The 25,750-nt window shown below is 39.8% G+C and overlaps 2 protein-coding genes across 2 annotated transcripts; both read left to right on the top strand.

Moving 5' to 3' along the window:
- The first annotated feature begins 9,045 nt into the window (after positions 1-9,045).
- Positions 9,046-9,980, top strand: LOC101829029 (olfactory receptor 2A5). Its single transcript, XM_005083061.3, has one exon. The coding sequence runs from the start codon at positions 9,046-9,048 to the stop codon at positions 9,976-9,978; it is 933 nt and encodes a 310-aa protein (XP_005083118.2). The 3' UTR covers positions 9,979-9,980.
- Positions 9,981-23,825: 13,845 nt separating this feature from the next.
- LOC101838796 (olfactory receptor 13) lies at positions 23,826-24,764 on the top strand. Its single transcript, XM_005083095.2, has one exon. It carries the CDS (start codon positions 23,826-23,828, stop codon positions 24,762-24,764), a length of 939 nt encoding a protein of 312 aa, XP_005083152.1.
- Positions 24,765-25,750: the final 986 nt, after the last annotated feature.

Raw genomic sequence — 25,750 nt, 5'->3', positions numbered from 1 at the left:
AAAGGAGCTACTGTTTTAGTTAAACCCTGTGCTAAAACTCTGATAGGAGCCAAAATGCCTGCATAGTGTGAAAACACCTGTGACAAACCCTGATAAGCCACAAAGAGAGCACGAAGCTCTATGGAGAGAAGGCTGGACATCATCCGAGTCAAAATATTGCCAGGGATAGGTGGTTCAACACCCAGCGGGGGCCCCTGAGGAACAGACAATAGCCCAGAGCTGTTGCTTAGATGCTCTTGCCAAGCAACTCTAACATATGTTCTGTTAGGAGATGTTGAATCAGAAAAGAGGCGCACGCTGCAGAACACCAGGTCCAAAATCAATCCTTAAGATGACTCAGGACGTGCAAGTCCGGGCAAGACTGGGTGACTTAGATGAGGATGAAAAAAAATAGGTAAATAACGCGAGACCCTGGACGGGTTCTGTAGCAGGAAGCAAAAGAAGCCCTGCCGGAAGCTGCAGAATTCTTCCTGCAGCCCCTGTATACAAGACAACGGTTTCTGAAAGATTTTCTTAATAGCCGAGCGCGTTAAGTGGCCGCTATGCCCGATTGTGCCTGTGGTCCATAAGATTGGAACGGGGAACACTGAGTAGTGATGAGGAAGCTTATCTTCTGTCTGTTTTTAAACAGTTCAGAGAAGAAACGTGAGCGTTAGATGAGGGAGGAGAAGATGGGCGGCAGGAGAGATGATGTACATGTCAGAAGGGCCTGAAAAAGACCGGGGAAGTTTGGGAAGGGTTTCTGCTAAGTTTTCTGTAAACAGCTTAAAACTGGCTCGTTTTTTTTTTTTAAAACAAGATTACAAAAAAGGAAATCCCTCTTTAAGGCAAAAATTATCCTTTGCAATTCACATTAAAGATTTGAAATCTCAATTTAAAATTGTGAACTGAAGATTTGAACCCTTCAAAACTGCGTTTGCCCAAAAGCAAATGCTTGCATGCCATTTGGCATTAATAATGCTGGAATTCTCCACATGGAACTAATTTTTTTTAAATTCTAATTTTAGTTAGATTGGCTTAAATTATTTTCAGCTAAAGATAGAAGAAATACTGGACGTGTGATCATGGCTGGGTGAGTTCATTAATTGCAGAAATGATGAAACAGCTGAAGAAATTACAAAGCTCAGACATTAAGTGATACATTTATTTATAGCGAGTGAAAACATAGCATCTTTAACCTTAATAAAAACGACAAGAGTGGGGCTAGAGAGAAGGCTCCACTATTAGGGATATATTGTTCTGCAGAGGACTTGGGCTCTGTTCCCAGCATCCACGTGGCTGGTCAGGAGCATTTGCAGTGCCAGCTCATGGCAATTGGATGCCCTTCCCTCACCTCCACAGACACACGGTCCCTAGGTACACACACAGACATGCGTGCAGGCAAAGCAACCACACACATAAAATAAGAAAAAGTAAACACTTTTAATATTTTAAAAGTAACAATACAACTAAATTAATAATTAATATAATGGGAGATGTCATTCTGAAATCTCTTATTGGTTGCTGAATAAAGCACTGTTGGCCAATAGGGAAGCAAGATAGGTGGGACTAGGAGTCGAGGAGGACTCTGGGAAGGAGAAACACAGGGGTAAGAAGTCTGGACCCTTTCTGCGATAAGAGAAGTACTTAGATTAACAATTATGGAGTAAATACTTAAGTCAGAGATAGCCAGTAAGAAACCAAGCAAACGACCAACAGCTTCATAACTAATATGCCCTCCTGTGTATTCATTTGGGACTGATGCAGCTCTGGAACCACTGGCGGGAAGGCTTTACCCAACATTAATGCATAGATCTTGGCCGTCCCTCATTTTCTCCTTCCCTCATTCTCCTGTTCCCTCCTTCCCTACCACCCTACTCAGTCAACCACTCATTCAGCAAGCACTTCTTATCTTCTAGACCCTAATGAACAAGAGATGCAGAGGAGTTACTCAAGAAAGATGAAAATCCAGTGACCGATAATAACACAAAACCAAATTCAGTTTCAGTTTTGCTAGGATTCAGCTATATACAAATTTAAAACATAAATTTTTCAACTTTAAAAGTACCTAAGAAAAAATAGGAATTGAATACATATATTCAGAACTGTACAAGAAAGAGACACTAAGAAAGTCCTTAAGACTGAAAAGCAGAGGGTCCAGCAATGACACAGAAGTCAAAATCACTTGGTGTTCTTACAGAAGACCTGAGTTAAGTTCCCTGCATCCACTTGTCAGTTCATAACTACCTATGACTCCAATTCCTAGGGATCTGATGCCTTCTTCTGACCTTCACAAGCAACAGGCACATACATATTCATTCAGGCAAACACTCGTACACATAGAATAAAAATCATTTTAAAGATTGAAAAGCAAACTAAATTGATCTTTTGAAAGCATAATTTTATAATGTGGTATAGAAATTGTCTATTTGTCCTTCTATCTTGCTCCAATTAAGACTCCCAGTATTGGTTGATATTGTATTCAGTATACAGAGGAAAAATAATTCAGGTATCTTAGACATTTACCCAAAGTTATACAAGTAATAAACACCAAAATAAGATGTGTGATCACTTCTTCTACCTACTCAAGTCATGAATATGAATGTATTTCTAATTTTACTCAATAAGTACCAAACTGAAAATTAAAGAGTTAAGCCAAGATACAAGAACAATCTTTACTCATGAAAAGTGTTATTGTTTATTACATGGAAAGTTTTTAACTAAGAAATAACTCAGTGAATTATGTTTTGTTCCTGTAGTGAGATATTATTGTATTTATATGCATTTGTAAATTACCTAGATCATTATGGTAAGTGGTAAACATCATGGGAAGCATTATGCATACTGTGAATACTATTGTTAAAAATCTGTAAAGTTGGAATTTTGATGGGGATTGTACTGAATCAGTAGATTGCTTTTGGTAAGATTGCCAATTTTACTATGTTGATCCTACCTATACAAGAGCATGGGAGATCTTTCCATTTTCTGATATCTTCTTTAATTTCTTTCATTAAAGACTTGAAGTTCTTGTCATACAGGTCTTTCACTTGTTTGGTTAGAGTTACCCAAAGATATTTCATGTTGTTTTTGGCTTCTGTGAAGGATGATATTTCTCTGATTTTTTTTCTCACCCTGTTTATCATCTCTATATAGCAGGGCTACTGATTTTTTTCAGCTAATCTTGTATCCTGCCACTTTGCTGAAGGTGTTTATCAACTGTAGAAGTTCCCTGGTAGAATTTTTGGGTCATTTATGTAAACTATCATATCATCTGTAAATAGTGAAAGTTTTGACCTCTTCCTTTCCAATTTGTGTCCCTTTGATCTCAGTTTGTTGTCTTAATGCTCTAGCTAGAACTTCAAGTACAATATTGAAGAGGTATGGCAAGAGTGGACAGTCTTGTCTTGTTCCTGATTTTAGAGGAATCGCCTTGAGTTTCTCTCCATTTAGCTTGATGTTGGCTGTTGGTTTGCTGTATATTGCTTTTATATTTAGGTGTGTCCCTGTTAGACCTGCTCTCTCTTTATCATGAAGGAGTGTTGGATTTTTGTCAAAGGCTTTTTCAGCATCTAGTGAGATGATCATGTGGTTTTTCTTTTTCAGTTTGTTTATTTGAGGATTACATTGATGGATTTTCATATGTTGAACCATTGCTGCATCCCTGGGATGAAGCCTACTTGATCATGGTGAATGATTTTTCTGATGTGTTCTTGGATTTGATTTGCCGGTATTTTATTGAGTATTTTTACATCGATGTTCATGATGAGAGTGGAGTCTATGGGGCCACTGGCAGTTGAACCAATATTCATTCCTAGTGCATGAACAGGCTTTTGGAGACCATTCTTTACAGAAGAATACTTTTTCAGCCTAGATACAGGGGAAGGGCCTCAGTCCTGCCGCAAATGATGTGACAGAATTTGATGATCCCCCATGGGAAGCCTCATCCTCCCTGAGGAGTGGATGGGAGTGGGATGGGGAGATGGTGGGGGGAATGGGAGGACAGGAGGAAGAGGGAACTGGGATTGGTATGTAAAATAAGATTGCTTTAATTCAAATAAAATTTAATCTAAAAAGAATCTGTAAAGTTAACAAATTTAGTTCTGAGTGATAATTTTCATTTTTTTCTACCACAAGCATATAGGCTGAAACACTTCACAAGATGTTCTGTGTAATAAACACTTGGGTTACTGAAGTTGAGCAGACAGCAGAGTGTCTGGCCATATGGCTTGTACATGTCTCTGGGGTTCTCACAGAGCAGCACTCCAGACAAAGTACAAGGTGGTAGTTAAAGGCCTGGGATTTAGAGTTTACTCATACCTAGGTTTAAGGTTTGAGATTTCTTTGGTCTCTTGGATTCTTAACTTCCTCATCCACACACAGTCATTCCATTTTGAGTATATGTTTTACAGTTGTTGCATAGAGCTCATCTAAAAGTTTCCCAGCCCAGTTCCTGGCAGACTCTAAGCACTGAACCTGACTTTCTTTCACAATTATTTATTAAGCTCCTAAAGTGGGGATTGTCTTTCCAGAAATAAACATGAACTCGGGTCAAGGAAAGCAGCAAAACAAACATCCATATAGAGTATATACTGAAGAAAATATACAAGTTTAAACCAAAGCTTTCTGATATATGCCAAAGGAATTTATCCATCACTGGCTACTCAGCATTTCTCTGTAACAAACAATTCATCTTATGTGATCTATTTCAAATGATGAGGATCAGGCAGGCATGTCTCAGATATTTGATTTTCCCTATGTGGCCAAGGTGGGTATTTCAGGACCTTGAACCTTTGAAGATATCTAAGATTCTGTGGGAGGACATTTCCACATCAGACATCATTAAATAATATGGATCTCACCTAGACCTTAATCTGGGCAGCTGAAGAAAAAACTCACTCTCAACATTAGCTTCCCACAGCCAGGCGCTGGTGGCATACCCCCTTTAATCCCAGCTCTGGGGAAGCACAGGCAGGTAGATCTCTGTGAATTCGAGGCCAGCCTGGTCTACAGAGCGAGTTCCAGGACAGCCTCCAAAACAATACAGAGGAACCCTGTCTCGAAAATCAAAAACAAAAACAAAAACAAAAACAAAAAACATTAGCTTCCCGCGTTCCTGGATTTTCCTTTGACTTGTCCTTATTCTAGTTATTAAAAGATGAAATCTTTTTACTTGTTTGATTAGTAACTCTGTTGAATGTGCATGTATGTCAAATATTTTATAGAGTAATGCAAGTTGTTATTGAGGGAAAAAAAAAGGTCTCCTGGCTGCCCTGACACTAACAACAGCCACAATGTTAGATTGTGCCCACTATGCAGTGAAAATTGTTGATCACTTTGCAAGGAATTCACTGTTAGACTTTTAGGCAAAAGCCGTTAACGACTAAAGATCAACCCAATAGCTATTTGCCCAGAAAGGAGGAAGAATGAATTAAAATTTTTCTTAAAGTGAAGCTTCTTAGATAAGGATGGAAAGCTATGTCACTAGACTATGACTTACCACTTCTCCAGGATGGGGAAGGCAGGGTACCAAGGGTGATGGCAAATTAACTCCCACTGGAGCTTCAAAATAATAATTTTTGAAACTTTCTTGTCCTGTTTCATTCGTTTTTTATTATTATTCATCTGTACTTGCTACTTTTAGCCTTGTTATCAAAATTCTTTGATTTGAAATTCTTTATTAACTTATGGCCAAACCATGCCTGGACACAATTTATGGTCTGAAGAGAGAAGATGCCCTGTTAAGGGGAAAGGGCAGAGAGAACAAAGAAGCAAAGAGACAGCGGCAGGAAGTCTAGGAAGCTGGAAGGGAAGAAGGGAGATAAGGAGATAAGAAAATGAGGAGGGAAGAAAGGGACAAATGGAGAAGTGAAAGTTGCTGAGGCTACAGCTTACATGTGGGGTGCTGAACCAACAAGCAGGAGGCCCTGGATTCATTCAACCCCGCAGATCTCAAACACAGAAGTGTGGAGTAGAGTGAAAATGTTAAGAGTCAAAAAAAAAAAAAAAACCAAGAAAGGTGGGACTTGGGCCAAGAAATAGCCATATCTGAGTGCCTCACAGTCCTGCTGTTTGATGATATCAGCTATTAGAGCTTCACAGCAAGTTTGCTATACAGCTAAATATGTTTTAAGATGTTTTTTTGAGATTATAATATGGTTACATCATTTATGCCTTTCCCTTTACTCCCTCCAATCTCTTCCATGTACCCAAAACCCTTATTTGCTGCCAAATTTATCACCTCTTTTTCTTTGTTACGTGTATTTATGCATACTTATTTTTATATATGTATGTATATTTATTTATATATTTATACACTCCTATATGTAAGTATATATATTTCTAAATATGTAAATATAACCTGATGAGTCTGCACAGTTACCTTTATGAATACATTTTCAGGGCTGACCATTTGGTACTGGTTAACCAGTTGGTGAGCTCTTCCCTGGATAAGACTATTTCTCCATCTCTCAGCATTCCTTAGTTGCCTGTAGTTCTTCTTAGGCTGGGGTCACCTGAGCATGCCCCTGTCACATTAGAATATCTATTGATGTTCTCCTTGTTCATGTCATGCTTAGGCAGCCATGTGTGTGAGACTTCATGGCGTAGCTTCTGACATTTCTGGGAGACACAATCTCACAGTGAGCTCCCTGATCTCTGGATCTTACAGTCTTTCTGTACTCCTCTTTAGCGATCCCTGAACCTTTGGAACTCGAGTTGTGTTGCAAATTTACCAGTTGGAACTGGGCTCACACAGCTCTACATTTTGGTGAGTTGTGACTTTTCTCTAATGGTCTCCATCTGTTTCAAAAGGAAGTTTCCTTGATAAGCGATGAGAATTACACTTCTCCGGTGGGTATAAGGACATATACTTAAAGTGTAGTTAGAGATCACACACACACACACACACACACACACACACTCACAAAATAGAATCAGAAGACACTTAAAGGATCCTCCATTCATATTTTGTCACACGAATATGAATACAAGCCCCTCTCAGTCTGAGGCATCACTGATCACCACTTTCACGGCACACCATGGTCGCATTATCAGGATGATGGGGGTCAGACACATTCCACTCTCTAACTGTCAGGGAATTGAGTCCTAATATCTGGAGGCCAGATTTACTTTGGTTTCTGTCTTGTCCTTTCTTCCTACATCGTGTATACAATTCAAGCACTGTGTGGAGTGGCCTGAGGAGATACAGATATCACAGTGTGAGATGGTCAGTATACATGTTCTGTTTTTTTAATCTACCAAAATCCACGTTGGAATTTTCTCAGGAGTAGACAGCATAAAGGTAAAGCATATTCTGCCTTTTTCAAGCCCTGCTTGGCCCCGTTTTAGGCAAGACAAGGACTCACAAACCCATAGCCATCTGGGAGTGTAATCTGTAGCATGGTCCCAAGGATATGTATGTTTCTCTTACTGGAAGAAGGTCTAAAGTTGGGCATTACATGATCACCTGCCAGCTCTTTCCTCTAAGCAACCATCCCCAAAGCCCACAGAAAAGAAGGCAAAATGATAAGCAGCACTTTGTTCTCCTGATAGACATTAAATATGAGCTTTGTGAATCACTGTCTCCTCAGGGACCCTTGGAGATAATCAGGGATGGCTTGGTGAGGATGAGCTCACCATAAAACCTACCCTGAAGGTGTTCTCACCACCCTACAGGCTCCAGACCTTGCCTGCATCACTTCTCATCAAGAGAATAGTGAGAATTCTCACATGTGGGAAGTCTTTCTGCAGAAGCCACTAGAAAAAGTAAGAATCTCAAATCTGATCTTCAGATCTCCTGTGATCTCCGTGCACTTCCTATAAATATGATCACCTTTCTGAAGCAAGATCAGTGCTGGTACCGCAGAGAGTAAAGGGTCTTTTGCAAAGTAAAGCCATTTAGTGAAGCTGGATCTGAAAGAGAGATAGGTTTCAGAAGTCAGTAGACTGAATGGGAAGCTTGGGGTCAAATTCTCAGCAACGCGTGTTCTGTGCTTAAGATGGAGTTGGCATTTTAAGACACTGAGTCATAAATTGCACATTGGGAGTGACCCCTTGATCATTTAGTGTTTCTGTATTTGTATGGAACATTTGATCTTTTCTTTCCTATGGCTCATAGAGAGATTTGTGGAGGGATAGAAACTAAAGAGAAGGACATTTTATTCTTAATGCAAGACAAACCCCATTCATGCTACCCATCCATCCATGTATCATCCATCAATTCACCTATCAACCCACTGTATTAGGTACTAAATTGTGTGGGTTACTGTTCTGGGACCAGCATCCTGGAAAAGAAGCTTTGAAAAGGGTTGTGAAAATGTAGAAGTAAGAAAATCACATTACTCACCCTTTGCTTAAATAACCTCTTACCTTAACACTGTCTCAAGAACTACTTCTGTGGAGGCTTACAGGAGCAACCATGCTGCCCAAGCTACCTATGTCATTCTTTGCTCGTGCCTCCAAAGTAAAGAGCCAGAGTTGGGGTATAACATCAAAAAGCAAACCTTAGTATAAGCTTTATTTGCTGAAGCATAAGACTAGTAAGCACAGAGTAAAACTCTCCCTGACATTGCATTCGTAATCATTTCTTAATTAACTCATTTTCGTACCTACTCTTTAATGGCGTCTGTATGCAATGGACTCTGCATAACTCATGAAATAGGAAAGTCTTAGCTGGGAATATAGAAACGAAAAATGAAAACTGAACAGAAAGTAAAGCACATGGTATATGGCTATAGTCTCTTCTCAAAAAAAAAGCTAGTTATTCTGAAAAATAAAAAACTCTTCCTGTCACCATGATAGTAAAAAATGTGCATCTTGAGATTGAAAGTCAGTGCAGAAATGGAAGTACCATATGAAAGTCTGTGATCATGTCTTTATGTTACCTGTAACGGATTTGCATTCTTTGTTGCTGTGGATTAAAAGCTTAACATAATGACTCTGAACGTGATTGCTGGCTGAGAAGGCCCACGGTAAACTTACGTAACCACTAATCCACAGCTGCCTTTGCTCCTCAGCACCCGTTTCACTGCCCACAGCAGTCACCATCACGGGGACTATAGCGAGGGTATGACGGAGAACCAGACATGGGTTCCGGAGTTCATCCTACAGGGATTCGCACTCAGCCCAAGGATGCAGATGCTTCTCTGTGGCCTCTTCTCCCTGTTCTTCATGTTCACCCTGGTGGGGAATGGAATCATCCTGGGCCTCATCTGGTTGGACTCCAGACTGCACACCCCCATGTATTTCTTCCTCTCCCACTTGGCCATCGTTGATATTTCATATGCTTCCAACAATGTCCCGAAGATGTTGGCAAACCTTCTTGATAAGAAAAAAACAATTTCTTTTGTCCCATGCATAATGCAGACATTTTTGTACATGGCTTTTGCTCATACCGAGTGTCTCATCCTGGTAATGATGTCCTATGATCGGTATGTGGCCATCTGCCACCCCTTGCAATACTCTGTCATCATGGGCTGGAAAGTGTGTACCCTCATGGCTGTTGTTTCCTGGGCATGTGGCTCCCTCCTGGCCCTGGTCCACGTAATTCTCATCCTGAGGCTGCCCTTCTGTGGGCCCAATGAAATCAATCACTTCTTCTGTGAAATCCTGTCTGTCCTCAAGCTGGCCTGTGCTGACACGACACTCAACCAAATTGTCATCTTTGCAGCTTCTGTGTTCATCTTAGTGGGGCCCTTATGCTTGGTGCTGGTCTCCTATACCCGTATCCTGGTGGCCATCCTGAGGATCCAGTCTGGGGAAGGCCGCAGAAAGGCCTTCTCCACCTGCTCCTCCCACCTCTGTGTGGTTGGGCTTTTCTTTGGCAGCGCCATCGTCATGTACATGGCCCCCAAGTCCCAGCACCCCGAGACGCAGCAGAAGATCCTTTCCCTGTTTTACAGCCTTTTCAACCCCATGCTGAACCCCCTGATCTACAGCCTGAGGAACGCTGAGGTCAAAGGTGCTGTGAAGAGAGTGCTGTGGAAACAGACATCAAGGTGAACATCCAGGGGAGACATGACGATATACAGTGTGCTTTCTATGGGATAATGGGAAATGAAATAAAAGAAAATTCCCTGCAGTCTGATCCTGTAGACTTCTGAGGTCATGAGTAAAAATTGACTAGATTCTACCCCTAAGTGCTGTTACTAACCAAACTTCGGAGCACAGTTGAGAGACACAGACGGCACAAGTCACAAAGACAAGAGTCAGGAGGCCCCAAAGCACAGTAGCAAGGAGTCATGGGTTCTCCTGTCTCTTCCAGAGCCACCTAAGATCTGATTTCTCATTATGTAAGTTGTGGTTCCCTGTGATTTCTGTCTTCCTTATTGATGTAAGTATATATAAGTAAGTCTATGTGCATGTTGCTCCAGTAACAGTGTAGAGTAAATACTGGTTGGTCTTGATGAATAAGCAACCCCTACTGAGAATGTAGCAAGGGTTAGGGATGAAGGCAGTGCCTGGTACATGACTTCATTTGTGAAAGTCACTCAAATGTGCAGATGAGTATAGTTATACGGGAAGCGAAGCTAAATAGTATGGCTTTCCCTTTTCCTTGAAATGAAAGACATAGAATAGTCAGAGGGTCAAATTCCTCTCATCCTACACCGTTTAACTGGAGCATGTTTGCAGAGAAGTTGCAATTAGAGTTAACATGAAAGAAGACTTTTGGCGAATTCGGATTACCATTCTTGCATTTGTATAAAAACTGCCTAAGAGTGAAAAATGTTGCACAGGAAAAATGAGTCAAGGAAAACAGACAGCTGTTTACACACTGAAAATCACCAGACTGAAGATACAATAAGGATGATAACAGGACTTTTAGGAATCTCAGCAAAACTCCAAGTGCACGTACCTCAGGTGACATGAATAAGCCTCCCTGACCTGTGTAGTCAGAATATGAAAGCGCTGTTGACTTTGTCCAAGAGGAGATCAGGACCTAAGCCATCGGCATGGTGTGATGAAGTGATTTTCTTAACACAGTGAGTCTCCAGAGCTTCCTCTCCTCTATGTTTCCAGCATCGGTGACAACCAAGTGTATCACCTTTGGCTCTACAGTTTTGCCTACTGTCCACAGATCTTTCTATACCCCAGTTCTCTCTGTTCCATTTCACTCCGTATTACTGTCTTCTGATTAACAGTAAATACTTTCCTTCCACTTTCTCTTCTGAGGTATTATTCTGCTGGCTGGTCTGCATTCTCAGTGCATCTGGGAAAAGCATCTTGCCTCTTACCCTTATTTCTACCACAGCCAGACTTTTCAGGTCATCAGAAACCTACGTGAAAGGAAAAACTTGAATAAATCAATTTTTGCCTTTTAATGTCACTCTAAACTACTGTAGAATCATTATTGCTAGAAAAAATCAAGAATTTTCTCATTTGTCATGCACCACTTTTGTATTTTTTGAATTGTGTATCATGTAATTATGGATAAAACCTGAAGGCCTCACTGGGACAAAAAGAAACTCAAAAGATGTATTCACTCTCGTAGCAGTTCAAAAATGCTGAAAAAAATAGACCAAAAAGATTAAGTTTGTGCAGTATACATCAGTTAAACTTGTAACTAGTGGACATGACTCCCAAAGACTTGTCTTCTAGCTTATCAGAGAAAGTCTGATAGAAATATAAGCACACATACATGTGTGTATAATAAACTTCAGAAAACTCTGAGCATAAAAGGTGGCTATTGTCTCTACATTTATATACTCATTTGCTATAAACACATTGTTTTGGTGTCATGACCTATTTAGACATATTCTTTCCACATTTATCACATCTCTCGAAGGGCTGAGAGAAAGTCAAGAAATGTTGCATGAATTTATGCTTAAAATTCTCCCTAGCGTTGCACAAATGTCACCACGTTTTTCCCAACAACAGATGAGAAAAAGCATTTTTTCCCTCAGTTAATGGGTAAAGGGACATCATTTCAGAATGATCTAGTAACCTGCCCTATGCTGCACAGCCAGAAACCGCACAGCGCTGAGAGTTAAGCCTCAACCGTGCTCTTTGCAAAGTGTTTGTCATGACTCTCTTCACCAAACATCACAGACTGTCACTCTCAGCATGTGTTGGGCTCCACGGTCGATGGTGTGAATCTATGGAGCTTACATTACTATAGCCAAAGCACTAATTCCAGAAGCAATACATGCTGTACCCGGTCTAGGTTCCAGTGAGTCACTGTTAACCGTGTTTAGAGTAGACACTCTGACACAGTACTGATAGCTCTCCAGAGCTCTGTGTCCCTCGGCAAAAGCACAAGCCCTCACAACAGGAGGAACCTGAGGGAGACATAGCACTGCTGTTCTCAGTTTGAGGCCAAGTCTGTAATCCCTGTTTCCTTCCTAACTTCAAATTCATCTGCTTGTTTTCTTTTCCCTTGCAAAAAGCTTCCCTCCACACAGACGCTGGGCCTTGCTCTGGCCAGTGCTCTGTGTTCACAGCAATGAGGTGGAGTGAGCACCAGGTACAGCCTAGGCTGAGATGCTTGCTGTGTTGGATTTGTGTTTCAGCTGTGTCAAGGATTACTGAATACATCAGCTTCTAACAACGGTTTAGTTCCTCCAAATTTGACTGTATCGCAGGTCAGGTAATAGAGATGATAAAGTTTTCCTAGTCACTTCATGTGACTTTTACCTGTACTAAGTGATATTGTACATGTGAATCTGAGTTGAATATATGTTTTTAATAGGGAATGTGTTTGAACAATGAATATAAAATAATCACATAGTAAGACTTATTAATCCTAAAATTCATGATTAAATAAATTTAATGACTCATATATTATTATAGCATTTACTAAACAATGACAATATCTCAAAATCTTTAGCTGTTTGAGATTGTGGGGTTTTGTGACTTTTGTTTTTGTCTGAATACTAACTTAAGGAAATTTCACTATCAAAAGAGATGGAAGGATCATGCACCACAGGTTTGGTATGAAATTGTTTTCATTGTTACTGTTCACAGATAAATTTGTGAGAATAATCTCACATAAAATGTCACATTCTACCCCTCATCACTTCAGTTCTCAAAGACTTTTTTATTAATTGTTTAAAATTAATGACCTAGATAATAATAGACACAGTTGTGATATTTAAATGCATCAGTATGTCAAACGTGTAGTCCATAAAGATTCTTGAAATAGGATTTAGAATGAAAAAGACACAAAAATGATTAGTCTGCAGTTCTGTTATAGTCATCCTCCCGCCTACACAATAAGAACTCTCAGACACTATCTGTCAAAAGCTCCTCTGCTCAGAAACGTGGGGAAATGGACTAAACTCATCATTGTGGTTCCTTGTTTATTGTCTGTCACGTCAGCACCCACTCTGGCCACTTCTTACATTAACCACCACTCTCCATCCATGATGCTAGAAATGTCAGCATAGACGTCTTCAGAAGAGCAAGCAGTGAGTGAACAGACGCAGTCATTGCTGTAAGTGGCTGTTTGGGAGGGGTGGCAAAAAAAGAAACAGGAAGCGTGACTTTGTCTTGAACTTGTGCAGGTCTTGTAGATGTTGTTGCAGCCAGTGCAAGTTCATATGTTCAACTTCTGTATTGACACCAATTCTTTGTAGTCATCCACTGCCTGTGGTCATTACAACATTTTTACTGCCTATTCCCACAGTTCATGAGTATTGGGAGATGGGAGTGTGATATAGACGTGCCATTTAGGACTGATCATTCTGAAGTCTTGGTGCCTTGATCACTGATGGATCTCTGTATCTACTGTAAATAGAAAAAGAAAAAGGAAGAAGTTTTCTGATGAGGGGTGAGAGATGCAACAATCTAAGTGCACAAGGATGCATTTTTAGGATTCAGTTCAGTACTACCTCCTCTAGAAAAGGGAGGTTTTGTAAAACCCCACCCCTAGCTGACAGCTGCTAGGAGGGAGAGTCACTTTCCTTTAACAGTGTGGACTTTGGTAGGTTGTTCATCCTCCAATGGATGAATACATCCAAGCGTATATCAACAGTACAAACTTGACTTACTTGATTCTAAAACAAAAGAGGACACAAATTTGGGAGGGTGGAGGAAGAGGGGTCAGACTTGGAGAAGCTGAGGAGTGGGGTGAATACAATCAAACTACATGAACTTCTCAAAGAACTAATAAAAAACAAAAGGAAACAGAATAACCATCCTCCTTCAATCCAAGGAGCACTGGATAAGAGTCAAAAGCAGCTGTTTATTGAATTTCACAAAGGGAAAATGAGTGAGTGGGTAGGTTTATTAGAGAGGCAGAATTAAAATCAATAGGTGAAAATATTTTCTGATAATATGAGCTGTCCAGCAAAGATGTGAATGGCTGTGGGAATGTGAAAAATTCATATTGCGATGCCATTTCAAGATTCTCTCCATGCTCTCTTCAATCTTTAGCATTTTATGATCTCACAACTTCTCATTTTTTTAATGTGGAAGAATTTAATCTGATTAGAAACAAATGTGTAATGATCCAAAGACACTTAAATGGTAACTCTGAAAAAACATTTAAAATCCTGCCTTGTTCTTCTGAAGATGGAGCAGAGTCATCAAAAGACAAACTCAAGCAGCAATGCATAGCAGCATATGTTCTGTATTCGTGGCTCTCTTTAATTTCCACACCATCACAAATATACTTATGAATCCATGTGATTTTTACGTTTTAAAATATCAGTCCTATCTCCAGTTCTAACAGCTCAATAATTTTTCTTTTAAACACAAAGCATAAGTCAAAAGTAGAGAAAATAAAAAATATGAAGCCAGCTTCTACTGTGACATAAACACCTCTGTGGGGGAGAAACAGAGCATACATACAGCCTTGTGAAAAGTACAGACACCATGGGGTTGCTCTGGGGTCTGCAGGTTGGGGTTGCTCTGGGGTCTGCAGGTTGGCCTCAATGGAAGCAGTGTTCTTAGGAACTAAAGAACATAAACTACTTGATACAATAATGGAATATATAATAATAGCTGGGAATCTTTCTTAAATGTAGGATATGGAGGATGGTAGGGGAAACTCCCATTAAATAGCCGGTCGTTAAACAGCCTTGCTTTACAGAAGTCCTATGAGAACTACAAAGTGAAGTCATGACATGGCATGGGCATTCTGCTCAAACCCTGAAGCCAACCACCTGCTGCAGGTACAGAGCCTTGGAACACTCAATATCTTCACAGAGAAATAATTAAAAATTATAATATGAGAGAATTTGAAGAGGCAGGGAAAGTACTGGCCTCATACAATAACCTAGGAGTACAGTTTCTGAAGCTGCCAAAACAAAAACAAGACTAATGTAAATTTGAATACCAAATTCCATCTCATGGCAATGAACTTTTGCCATCAGGAGTGAGTTATCTCATAAATACTTCACATTTGTGTGTTTTGAACATGTAAACAGAGTTTTAAATGTATAGCCATTACTTTAAAAGGCTATGTAAGAAATTGGCAATAAAGGAGGAAACAGCAGATCACTAAAGGACATATATTACAAATCATAGAAATAAATCATATGGTAACTGGAATAAAACTGAACTAGCTCAGCAATCAAGAAATTCACCAAGTGTGCTAATCTCTAGACTAACCACATAAAAGGAGAAAAGTGATTTTTCAAAGAAACGGAAGGGCTGAGGAGATGGTTTAGCAGGTAAGGTGTTTGCCCCATATGTGCGAAGCCTGGAGGTCTCATTCCAAGAATCCAATTGAATGGCTGCATGCAATTCTAGTGCTTACAAGGCAGAGACAGAGGACCGCTGGAGCGACCTTGCTGGATAGACTAACTGAACTGGCAAACTCTACCTTCAGGAAACCCTCTCACCACATACAATCTGGAGCATGATCCAGAAAGATTAACTGACCTGTTGTCTCCCACATGTATACATATATATGAACCCACACACATTTGAATACACATAACACATTTACACAGTGGGTAACCCTTTTAATATGCTTTTGATTTTTGTATTGCAAATATTCTATTGAGAATTTTTGTGTCTATGTTCATCAGAGAGATTAACCTCTAATTTTCTGTTTCTGTTGAATCTTTGATTTTAGTACCAGGTAATGTTGACATCAGTAAAAGTATTCGGAAGTTCCTTCTCTTTCTATTTTATGGAATAATTTAAAGAGTACTGGCATTGGTTTTCCCTTGAAGGCCTTGTAGAATTCAGAATTGTATTCATCTTGCCCTGTGCTTTTATTAGTTGGGAGATATTTTAATGACTGCTCTATCTCTTGAGCTGTTGGGTCTACTTAAACAATATGCTCAGTTTTCTTTCTTGAGTGATAGCAGAGTATAAAATTATAGAGTATCCCTTTGGACATTCTTTCATGACTTCTGTTTGGCAAAGGGAGTGTCTTCTAATTCAATACTTACTATGATTTAAGCATGGTGGCATGTGTCTGCAACCCTAATACTGGGATGATAGGAATCCATGGATCTTAGTAGGGTGGTGGAGACTGAAGCCCAAAACCAGACAAAGACCTAGTGTCAAAAATAAGATGAAGGGATTAATAAAACCAGACAAAGACCTAGTGTCAAAAATAAGATGAAGGGATTAATAAAAACCAGACAAAGACCTAGTGTCAAAAATAAGATGAAGTGATTAATAAAAAAATCTGAACAAGGCCTCTATTTTTCCACATGCCTATATATACTGGCAAGTTCATTCATACACACAAACACAGAGAGAGAGAGAGGGAGAGAGAGACGGGGGGGGGGAGAAAGAAGAATCTCTGGATCCATTTAATGTTGCTTCTATGTTTATATGTACAAGTGTTTAGAGCTGACCACTTGGTGCCAGACCCATTCATCTTTGAAGAAGATTAATTAGCTCTCTCTCTCCATAGTTTTAATTGCCCATAACTCTTTGTCTAGTGGTGGGATCTGGTGAGATTTCTTCCATCCTCTTTGGAATGTCAACTAGTGATGTTATTATTGACATCCTGGTTTGGCAACCATACTGTTGATACATCATGAGTACAGCTTCTCTGTCATGTTCAGAGGACACTATCTCACAACATGCAGCCTGGCCTTCCAGCTCTAAGTCTTTCTGTATCCCCTTCTGTAATGTTTCCTGAGACTTAAGATTAGGGTTTGCATTGTAGATGTATGAACTGAGGGTGGATATCATATTGTTGCCTATCTTCTGCATTTTGATGAGTTACAGATTTCTGCAATGACCTCTGCTGCAAAAAGAAGCTTCTTTGATGCAGGTTTTGAGATATACTTATCATTGGGTATAGGAATAAGTGTTTAGAATGCAATCCGAAATTATATTGATTTAAGAAACTAGCAGCAGTATGTTCTCCTTTACAGCCTATAACCTCCATACTAGAATACAGTACCAGACTTGAATTTCCTCCTGTTGAGTGGCCTTAGTACTTCTGGAAACCTGAGCGGCACAAGCAAGAGACAACACAACAATGGGCTAATGTTAGTTGAACCAGTCAGGCATACCTGTTGCCTTCTGTTTAAATCTATTAAATCTAAGCTTCATATCAGTACTGTAGACTTGGGGAAAGGAGAAACTTACTTATTTGTTTCTCTTCCCAACATAGCTATGCTGAATTAATCTCCTTTCTTTTCTTCCCACTAGTATTTATCTCTTTAATTGATTTAATAAGTTCATGTGGCCAAGTATGGTTAAGTCCAGCACTTAGGACTTCCAGAGCCTAGCCTCTTACCCTAACAACTATAGCAATAATGTCACTGATTAACAAAGAATCATCTGCATTCTAGGTAAATGCTCTACCACTGAGCAAACCCTACTTGCAAAACTTGCCCTGGTTTTGAAGCAGTCCTAATTTCACTTTGTTGTTAAATTGTATTCCTTTGCTCAAATAACTTCTCCTGAGAGTAATTGGTTTAAGGAATTTATTCGTTACAATACTACATTTTCTGGACAATTGTATTTTGATCTCCCATTTTTGTTTTCTTTGTTTGTTTGTTTCAGAACACGCTTTTTCTGTGTTACCACTGGCCATCCTAGAACTCACTCTGTAGACCAGGCTGGTCTTGAACTCAGAGATCTGCCTGACTCTGCTTCTCAAGTGCTGTAATTAAAGGAGTACGTCACCACCAGCCTTGGCCATTTTTCTGTTCTCAAACAAGCATGGTGTTCCTTTGACTGAGCATGGTCAGAAGTATGTCTTCCTGCATGAATATGAATTTGTCTCCCTAATTGGGACCATTTGTCCTCAGAGTTCTGAAAGATTCTGATTTGGGAACTATCAGAATTGCCTTCTTTGTTTACTGGTAAATAACAAATATTTCTTCCTACTTTTATTTCCAAGTTGTGCTTACTGGCTTTGCACTTACCAAGAAATCAGTCAAGGAATTAAAATGAAAAGATTGGCTGACTACACATTGCAGTAAGGAATTTAGTAAAATGTCTCTAAGAAATCAATGGGAACTATTAAAAAGGGAGAAATATAAGTGCTGAGAAACAAGCCTACATGTTTGATATAATAGATACATAAAACATACTAGGCTCAAAAAAGAAAGCAAACAGGTTTCACTAAAATCATTTTAGCAATTACCAACAATGATTATATACAAAGCAATAAAACTTTTATTTTCAATGAGAGGCTCCTGTAAGGAAAAGGACACAGTCAACAAGACAAAACAGCAGCCCACAGAATGGGACAGGTCTTCACCAACCGCGCATCTAACAGATGGCTGATTTCCAAAATATGCAAAGAACTCAAGAAGTTAGCCACCAAAACACTAAATAACCAAATTTAAAAGTGGAGTACAGAACTAAATAGATAATTCCTAATAGAAGATTCTAAAACTGCTGAAAGACACTTAAGAAAGTGTTCAACACCCTTAGCCATCAGGGAAATGCAAATCAAAACAACTCTGAGGTACCATCTTGCTCCTGTCAGAATGATTAAAATCAAAAACACCAACAACAGTTTATGCTGGAGAGGTTATGGAGAAAGTAGAACACTCCTCCACTGCTGGTGGGAGTGCCAATTTGTACAGCCACTTTGGAAATCAGTATGGCAGTTCCTCAAGAAAATGGGAATCATTCTACCTCAAGATTGAGCAATTCCACTCTTAGACATATATCCAAAAGGTGCACATCTATACAACAACTATGTTCATAACAGCATTATTTGTAATACCCAGAACCTGAAAGCAACCTAGACTACCCTCAACTGAAGAATTGATAAAGAAAATGTAGAACATTTACAATGGAGAAAAAAATAATGGAATCTTGAAATTTGTAGGCAAATGGATGGAACTAGAAGAAACCAACCTGAGTGAGGTAACCCAGTCACAAAAATACAAAAATCATACTTACATATGAATCTTAGACATAGAACAAAGGATTACCAGTCTATAATGCACACTGCCAGAGAAGCTAAGAAACAAGGAGGACCCTAAAAGAGGCATACATGGTCCCCCAGAGAAGGGGAAAGGGACAAGATCTCCAGAGATAATTGGGAGCTGGGGGGAAGAAAGAGGAGGTTATGAGAAAAAGGAGAAGAGGGGAGAGGAGGACATGAGGGAGCAGGAAGATGGAGTCAGGGGAAGAAGAGAGGAGAGCAAGATAAGAGATACCATAATAGAGGGAGCCACTATAGGTTTAAAGAGAAATCTGGCACTAGGAAATGTCCTGAGATCTACAAAGATGACACCAACTAAGAATCTAAGTAATAGTGGAAAGGCTACCTTAAATACCCTCCCTCAATAATGAGACTGATGACTTCCTTATATGCCATCCTAGAGCCTTCATGCAATAGCTAAAGGAAGCAGAAGCAGACACCCACAGCTAAACACTGAGCTGAACTCCTAGAATCCAGTTGAAGAGAGGGAGGAGTGATGAGCAAAGGGGTCAAGACCAGGCTGGAGAGACCCACAGAAACAGCTGATATGAGCAAGGGGGAGTTCATGGACCCAAGACTGATGGCTGAGAGACCATCACAGGACTGATGCAGACCTCCTGAATGTGGGTGTCAGTGAGGAGGCCTCGGCAAGCTTTGGTCTCGGGTACTAGATCAGTATTTATCCCTGGCATCTGAATGGACTTTGGGAGCCCATTCTACATGGAAGGATGCTCTCTCAGCCTGGACACATGGGGTAGGGCCTAAGCAAGTGTGCAGCATGGGCTTTCATCACCAGGCAGTCTCCTACTAAACATCCTTTATGGACTAAAGACCATTATAAAGTGACTAGGGTTACATTTTCCCTAAAAAATATAATTAGATTAGTATGTCCTTAGTACATTGATATATACAGTAAAATAACTAATATAGGAATATGTATGTGTGTGTGTGTATCATCTTCATTTTTGACTATGAGAAAAAGATAAAAGAATCAAAGAAATATTTAAGCCACAAAGAAAGACATCATTGTCTCTGCTATAGCTCATGAAGTTATAAACCAGGGTCAGCTCTTCTGTAGTTCAAGAAGAACAGAAAACGGTAATAATGATAGCTCTTGGGGAATCTTAACCTTTTTTCCTCTCTGGAATCAAAATCACTAGAAATTGAAGAAGAGAAGAGAAATTGTTTCCTGGTGAAAATATTCCTTCTTTGTTTGTGCCCAGACAAATTTCCAGAATAATATTTAACAAGTCCCCTTGGGATATTTTATCAACTTTCTTAACTCCGGAACATGTTCCCCACAGCTGCTGTTGGTCTTATTATCTGATCTTATTTTATGACTTATATTCCTTGTGGAACCTTGAGCTTTACAAACCACACACACACACACACACATACACACACACACACCTATTTAAACAAGTTTGTGAGCATGGCAATGGCTACAACTTCCCTTTTAATGCTATTTAATCTATTTGGATGTCAGTATATAAGGATGTTTTGAAGACCTTGAAATTACAATGAATCAAGTGATTGCATTATATTGAAGGCATCCTGACCCAGAAGTCATTGTATTGATCATTGAGTATGTGATCATGGACCACAGTGAGTGAGGACAACATCAGTATTCTCAAATCTTGTCATAAAATTTTCTCCATGGAAAAACCAGAGTTAAGAAGAGTAACAGTCATTTTTCAATCAAAGGGTCAAGGTCCAGTGTGTGATGGTGTCTTCTCCCCTCTCCAAGCTTTCAGCATATATTAGGAGGTGACAGAGCTAACAGGAAAATAAAGTCATCTATTTGGGAGACACTCCATCTCTGAGGATCTGCTGGGAAGAAACGAATTCCACACTAGCAGCTACCTGTTTCTCTCAGTCTATGTCTAACGTGTCTTCAGGAGCTCATCTGTAAGTTTCAGGGAAGTTTTTTATATAATCTAAACTTTATTTATTGTTCAATTTCAGATAGAATGTAAATCACATCTGAAGAGGTAACTGTTCTAAATTCCTGCTATTAATAGACTTGGCTACCACAACTATCTAAAAGCTATCAATTCCTTAGATACACCTAATGCGGGTAATTTTCTTTGATGCTGTTACATGTCTTATTAAAATTGCTAGAAAGATTAGCTCTTTGAGCGACTTGTTCATAAAGGTTTCTGTTTCCTCCTGAAATTTCTGAAAAATGGACTAATGACACAGAACAAAGGCACCCTGGAAGATATATTTAATGTAAAACTCCTTTTTTCTGAGGGGAAGCAGCAGGAGAATTATTGTGTGTGTGTGTGTGTGTGTGTGTGTGTGTGTGTGTGTGTGTATCTTTCAACAAGAAGGTTATCTGTGCCAGTGAGGTATGCTATCACCTGTCACCACAGCATGTAGCAGAATATAGTGCATGCTCAGCAAATGTATACTGCTTTTACAGTTTGTGCTATTGCCAATAATTAACTTAAATTCGTGCTCACTGGTTGTTCTTTTTCATTTGACTCTGCATTCATCACGTGAAAATTTTAAAATATGTTGTAATGAAGGCAACTTACTAACATACTCTAAATTTTAGGAAAAACTGTTTTAAACATGAAAATAATATTTTATCTTCATTGCTTCCAAATATTAAATACTGGGTTGAAATAAGTAACCACTTCTCAATAAATTGGATTAACTGAATCCTGTAGTTGAATTAGCATCCTACTTCATTTTCTCCAATGATGCAGGAATCGGTCTTGAATCTGTTATGTGAAAGATCAACTGGAATGAATTTTAGTACTAATAAAACAATCACTTTTGTTGGAGATTATTCCAATAGTCACAAATATTTAGTCCATATATTTAATGGACTAAGATAATATTGACTCTCAATAATTTCTTGTATTTGACCTAAAGTAAAACAAAAAATTATTCACTCTTGCTTTTGAAACCTTTCAAATATAATCTTTAAAATATAACAGACATATTGAAAAGAACTAAGTCGTGAATTTTCCTGACATTTTGTTTTAAATGTGAAGTTCAGATGAATTCTGGACTAAAGAACAAGTAAGCCGCAGCAGCAGTTTAAAAGTTGCAGTTCATAGCATAGAAAACCCTCTCTCTGTTTAAAGAACTTTAAACATCTAAACAGACACAAAAGAAAATACCACTGGGATAATAATAATTCATTTACATTGCCCTTACCTGTACACAGCAGATTTTTAAAATAAGAATCTACAGTGAAAGTGTAAACTCTAATCTTTGATTCAGATCAACATTTTAATTGAAAGCTTAAAAAATCATTAAATTATTTACATAGCATTCTTACTAATGAAACTGAATAGAGTAGTCCAGAATAGAAGAGAATATGACAAGTTCACTGAGTGATACTAGGATTCTGGAAAATATATACATGTACTTATGCTCATTTTGAGTGTGTACCACATAGATGTTCCTTAAGCAGGATGTGGGGTGAGGGCAGATTTTCTGAGTGCTGGCATGGAGGTATGTATATATGTATAAAGTGAAGCACAGACTGTAACAGACCCAAAGACAACTCTGCTCTAACCCTGTGACCATCTGTAGGGACAAAAAGGAAAAGACAATGGTCTTACCATAAACTCAGCTAGAGTTCTAACAAACGTCCATTCAAGTTTATATTGGGAAGTTGTTGTTTGTGTCTTATTAGTACTGAAATACATGCCAGTGAAGATCAAAGTTATAAGATACTTTTTGTAAGAAAATCTGATACTTCCATCACTGACACACTCACTCTGCACCCCCATCCCGCATGAAAGTGACCTCACACAGCACGCGTGTACACACCTGTCTGCTGCAACTGAATCATATATCAACCACCATGATGGGAACTTATGAACATGTTTTGATGAAAATCGCTTTGAACATGAAAGTAACATTTGCTGGAAAAAATGTAGTATGATATCAGCATTTAGCTTACAAATGCACATTTCCTTCTGATTCATTTGGAACATACAAAAACTTTTAGTTAGTGATGAGCAGGTCAAGAATATTGTGGTGGATTTTCTCTTTTTTACACTTTGAACTTTTATTTATTTATCTTTGCTTTTATGTTCTGACCAATGTTTCCCCCTCCCTCTCCTCCTAGTCCTTTTCCCCAACTTCCCTTCTTACCCTCCACTCCTCCTCCTCTGTTTCTCTTCAGAAAAGGGTGGGTCTTCCATGGATATCAACCAGCCATGGTATATCAAGTTGCAGTGACAGTAGACACCTCCTCTTCTATTGAGTTGGATGAGGCAATCTAGTAGAAGGGAAATGTCCCAAAAGCAGGCAACATAGCCAGAGACAACCCTTCTTCCCACTGTTAGGAATCACACAGAAGACCAAGTTTAGAAACCTATAGCATCTATGCAGAGTGCCTACCTAGGTCTGTCCCATACAGGTTCCCTGGGTGTTGGTTCAGTCCCTGTGAGCCTCTATGAGGCCAGGTTAGTTGAAAAACACTCAATGGGTGTTATGCACCGGTGCAACATTTAATTTCCTACCTCAAACATTTACACTGTTCAAACTTGGTGAGGTTCCTTGTCTCCTTCACAGGGAAATGGGAAATCAAACCTCGGTTACGCAGTTCATCCTCCTGGGATTCCCACTCGGCCCGAGGATGCAGACGCTCCTCTTTGCCCTCTTCACCTTGTTCTATGCCTTCACCCTCCTGGGGAATGGGACCATCGTGGGCCTTATCTGCCTGGACTCCAGACTCCAGACTCCAATGTACTTCTTCTTGTCCCACCTCGCCATCGTGGACATCGCCTATGCCTGCAACACAGTGCCCCAGATGCTGGTGAACCTTCTAGATCCAGCCAGGCCCATCTCCTTTGCTGGCTGCATGACACAGACCTTTCTCTTTCTGACATTCGCACACACAGAATGCCTCCTCCTAGTGGTGATGTCCTACGATCGGTATGCGGCCATCTGCCACCCACTCCGATACACTACCATCATGAACTGGAGAATTTGCATTATCTTGGTGGTGACTTCCTGGGTTTTAGGAGTCCTCTTGGCCCTAGTCCATCTAGTATTACTGTTACCTTTGTCCTTCTGTGGATCTCAAAAGGTAAATCACTTTTTTTGTGAAATCATAGCCGTTCTCAAACTTGCCTGTGCAGACACCCACATCAATGAGGTCATGGTTTTGGCTGGCGCTGTATCTGTGCTTGTAGGACCATTTTCTTCCATTGTGATCTCTTATGCTCATATTCTGTGTGCCATCCTGAAGATCCAGTCACGCCAGGGGCGCCAGAAAGCCTTCTCCACCTGCTCCTCCCATCTCTGCGTCGTTGGACTCTTTTACGGCACAGCCATTGCCATGTACATTGGGCCTCAACAAGGGAACCCCAATGAGCAGAAGAAATATCTCTTGCTATTCCATAGCCTTTTCAATCCTATGCTCAACCCACTGATCTATAGTTTGAGGAACAAAGATGTCAAAAGTGCTCTGAAGAGGATTCTCAGAAAGGAGGATACCTCTCGAGAGCACTAAAGAATAAAGACCTTGCAAAGACCTTAGAATTACTTTCCATCAGTATTGAGCAGAACATGTAACTTTGTTCAAAGGGATCCTTTCAATTTTCTTGCAAGAGCCTTCTCCCATCTTCCAAGAACCTCCATGTGTTTTTTCTTCCATATCTTTAAGGGATTATCTCATTTCCTCTTTAAGGGACTCTACCATCTTCATAAAGCTGTTTTAAGGTCATTTTCTTCTGCTTCATCTGCATTGGGATGTTCAGGTGTTGCTGGTGTAGAACCCGTAGACTCTGGTGGTGTCCTACTGCTCTTTATGTTGTTGAATGCGTTCTTATATACCGTCTTCTTCCCATCTCTTCTTCCAGTGAGTGCAACTGGGGCCTCTCCTGGTGGGTACAGGGTCAAGGTTCCGATGGTGCCAGCTGCAGTGCTGGGTGGTTCAGGCTGCCCCCAGGTCTCTCGTGTTTCGTCTTCTCTAGCTTCGCAAGTTGGAGGAGCAAAAGTAAGCCAAACATACAGGCCAATAGCTTATGCGAGCAATCCTCCAGATGATGCACAAAACATCTCACCATATCCTCTCCCAAGTAGTGGGCCCCGCCTTTTCTCACAACGTGAACAACAATAACTTTGACTTTTAGTAGCCACTTTTAATGTGTGGAGTTGATATGAATGGAAAATAGTCCCTCACGGTGTCCATTGTTTTAATATGCCTTCTCTCAATCATTGTTCTGTTTGTCGGATTTGTCCATAGTGGGTAAGAAGGTATAGTTTGTTTATCTCCGTTATGTTCTATGAAAACATCACAACATACTGACTCAATTTGGGGGGAGATGTTGGAACTATCTACAATGTAAGCTGTAATAAGTCGTTGTTTTGTAAATGCTGTTATACGCATCTTTCTGAAGGCATCTGATATCACTAATTTTGGGTAAGCAGCTAAGGATGTAGTAGGTAATGGACTCCCCAGACTTGGATCTTCTTTACTATGAATGCAAAACTGTC

Source organism: Mesocricetus auratus, unplaced genomic scaffold (assembly GCF_017639785.1).
Source record: "Mesocricetus auratus isolate SY011 unplaced genomic scaffold, BCM_Maur_2.0 Super-Scaffold_100694, whole genome shotgun sequence".
In the NCBI taxonomy this organism is placed as follows: Eukaryota; Metazoa; Chordata; class Mammalia; order Rodentia; family Cricetidae; genus Mesocricetus; species Mesocricetus auratus.
This window is presented reverse-complemented; position numbering and strand designations above follow the sequence as displayed.

Excerpts from the sequence above, each read along its gene's own strand:
- LOC101829029 (XM_005083061.3), top strand. The coding sequence starts at position 9,046 with ATGACGGAGAACCAGACATGGGTTCCGGAGTTCATCCTACAGGGATTC.
- LOC101838796 (XM_005083095.2), top strand. The coding sequence starts at position 23,826 with ATGGGAAATCAAACCTCGGTTACGCAGTTCATCCTCCTGGGATTCCCA.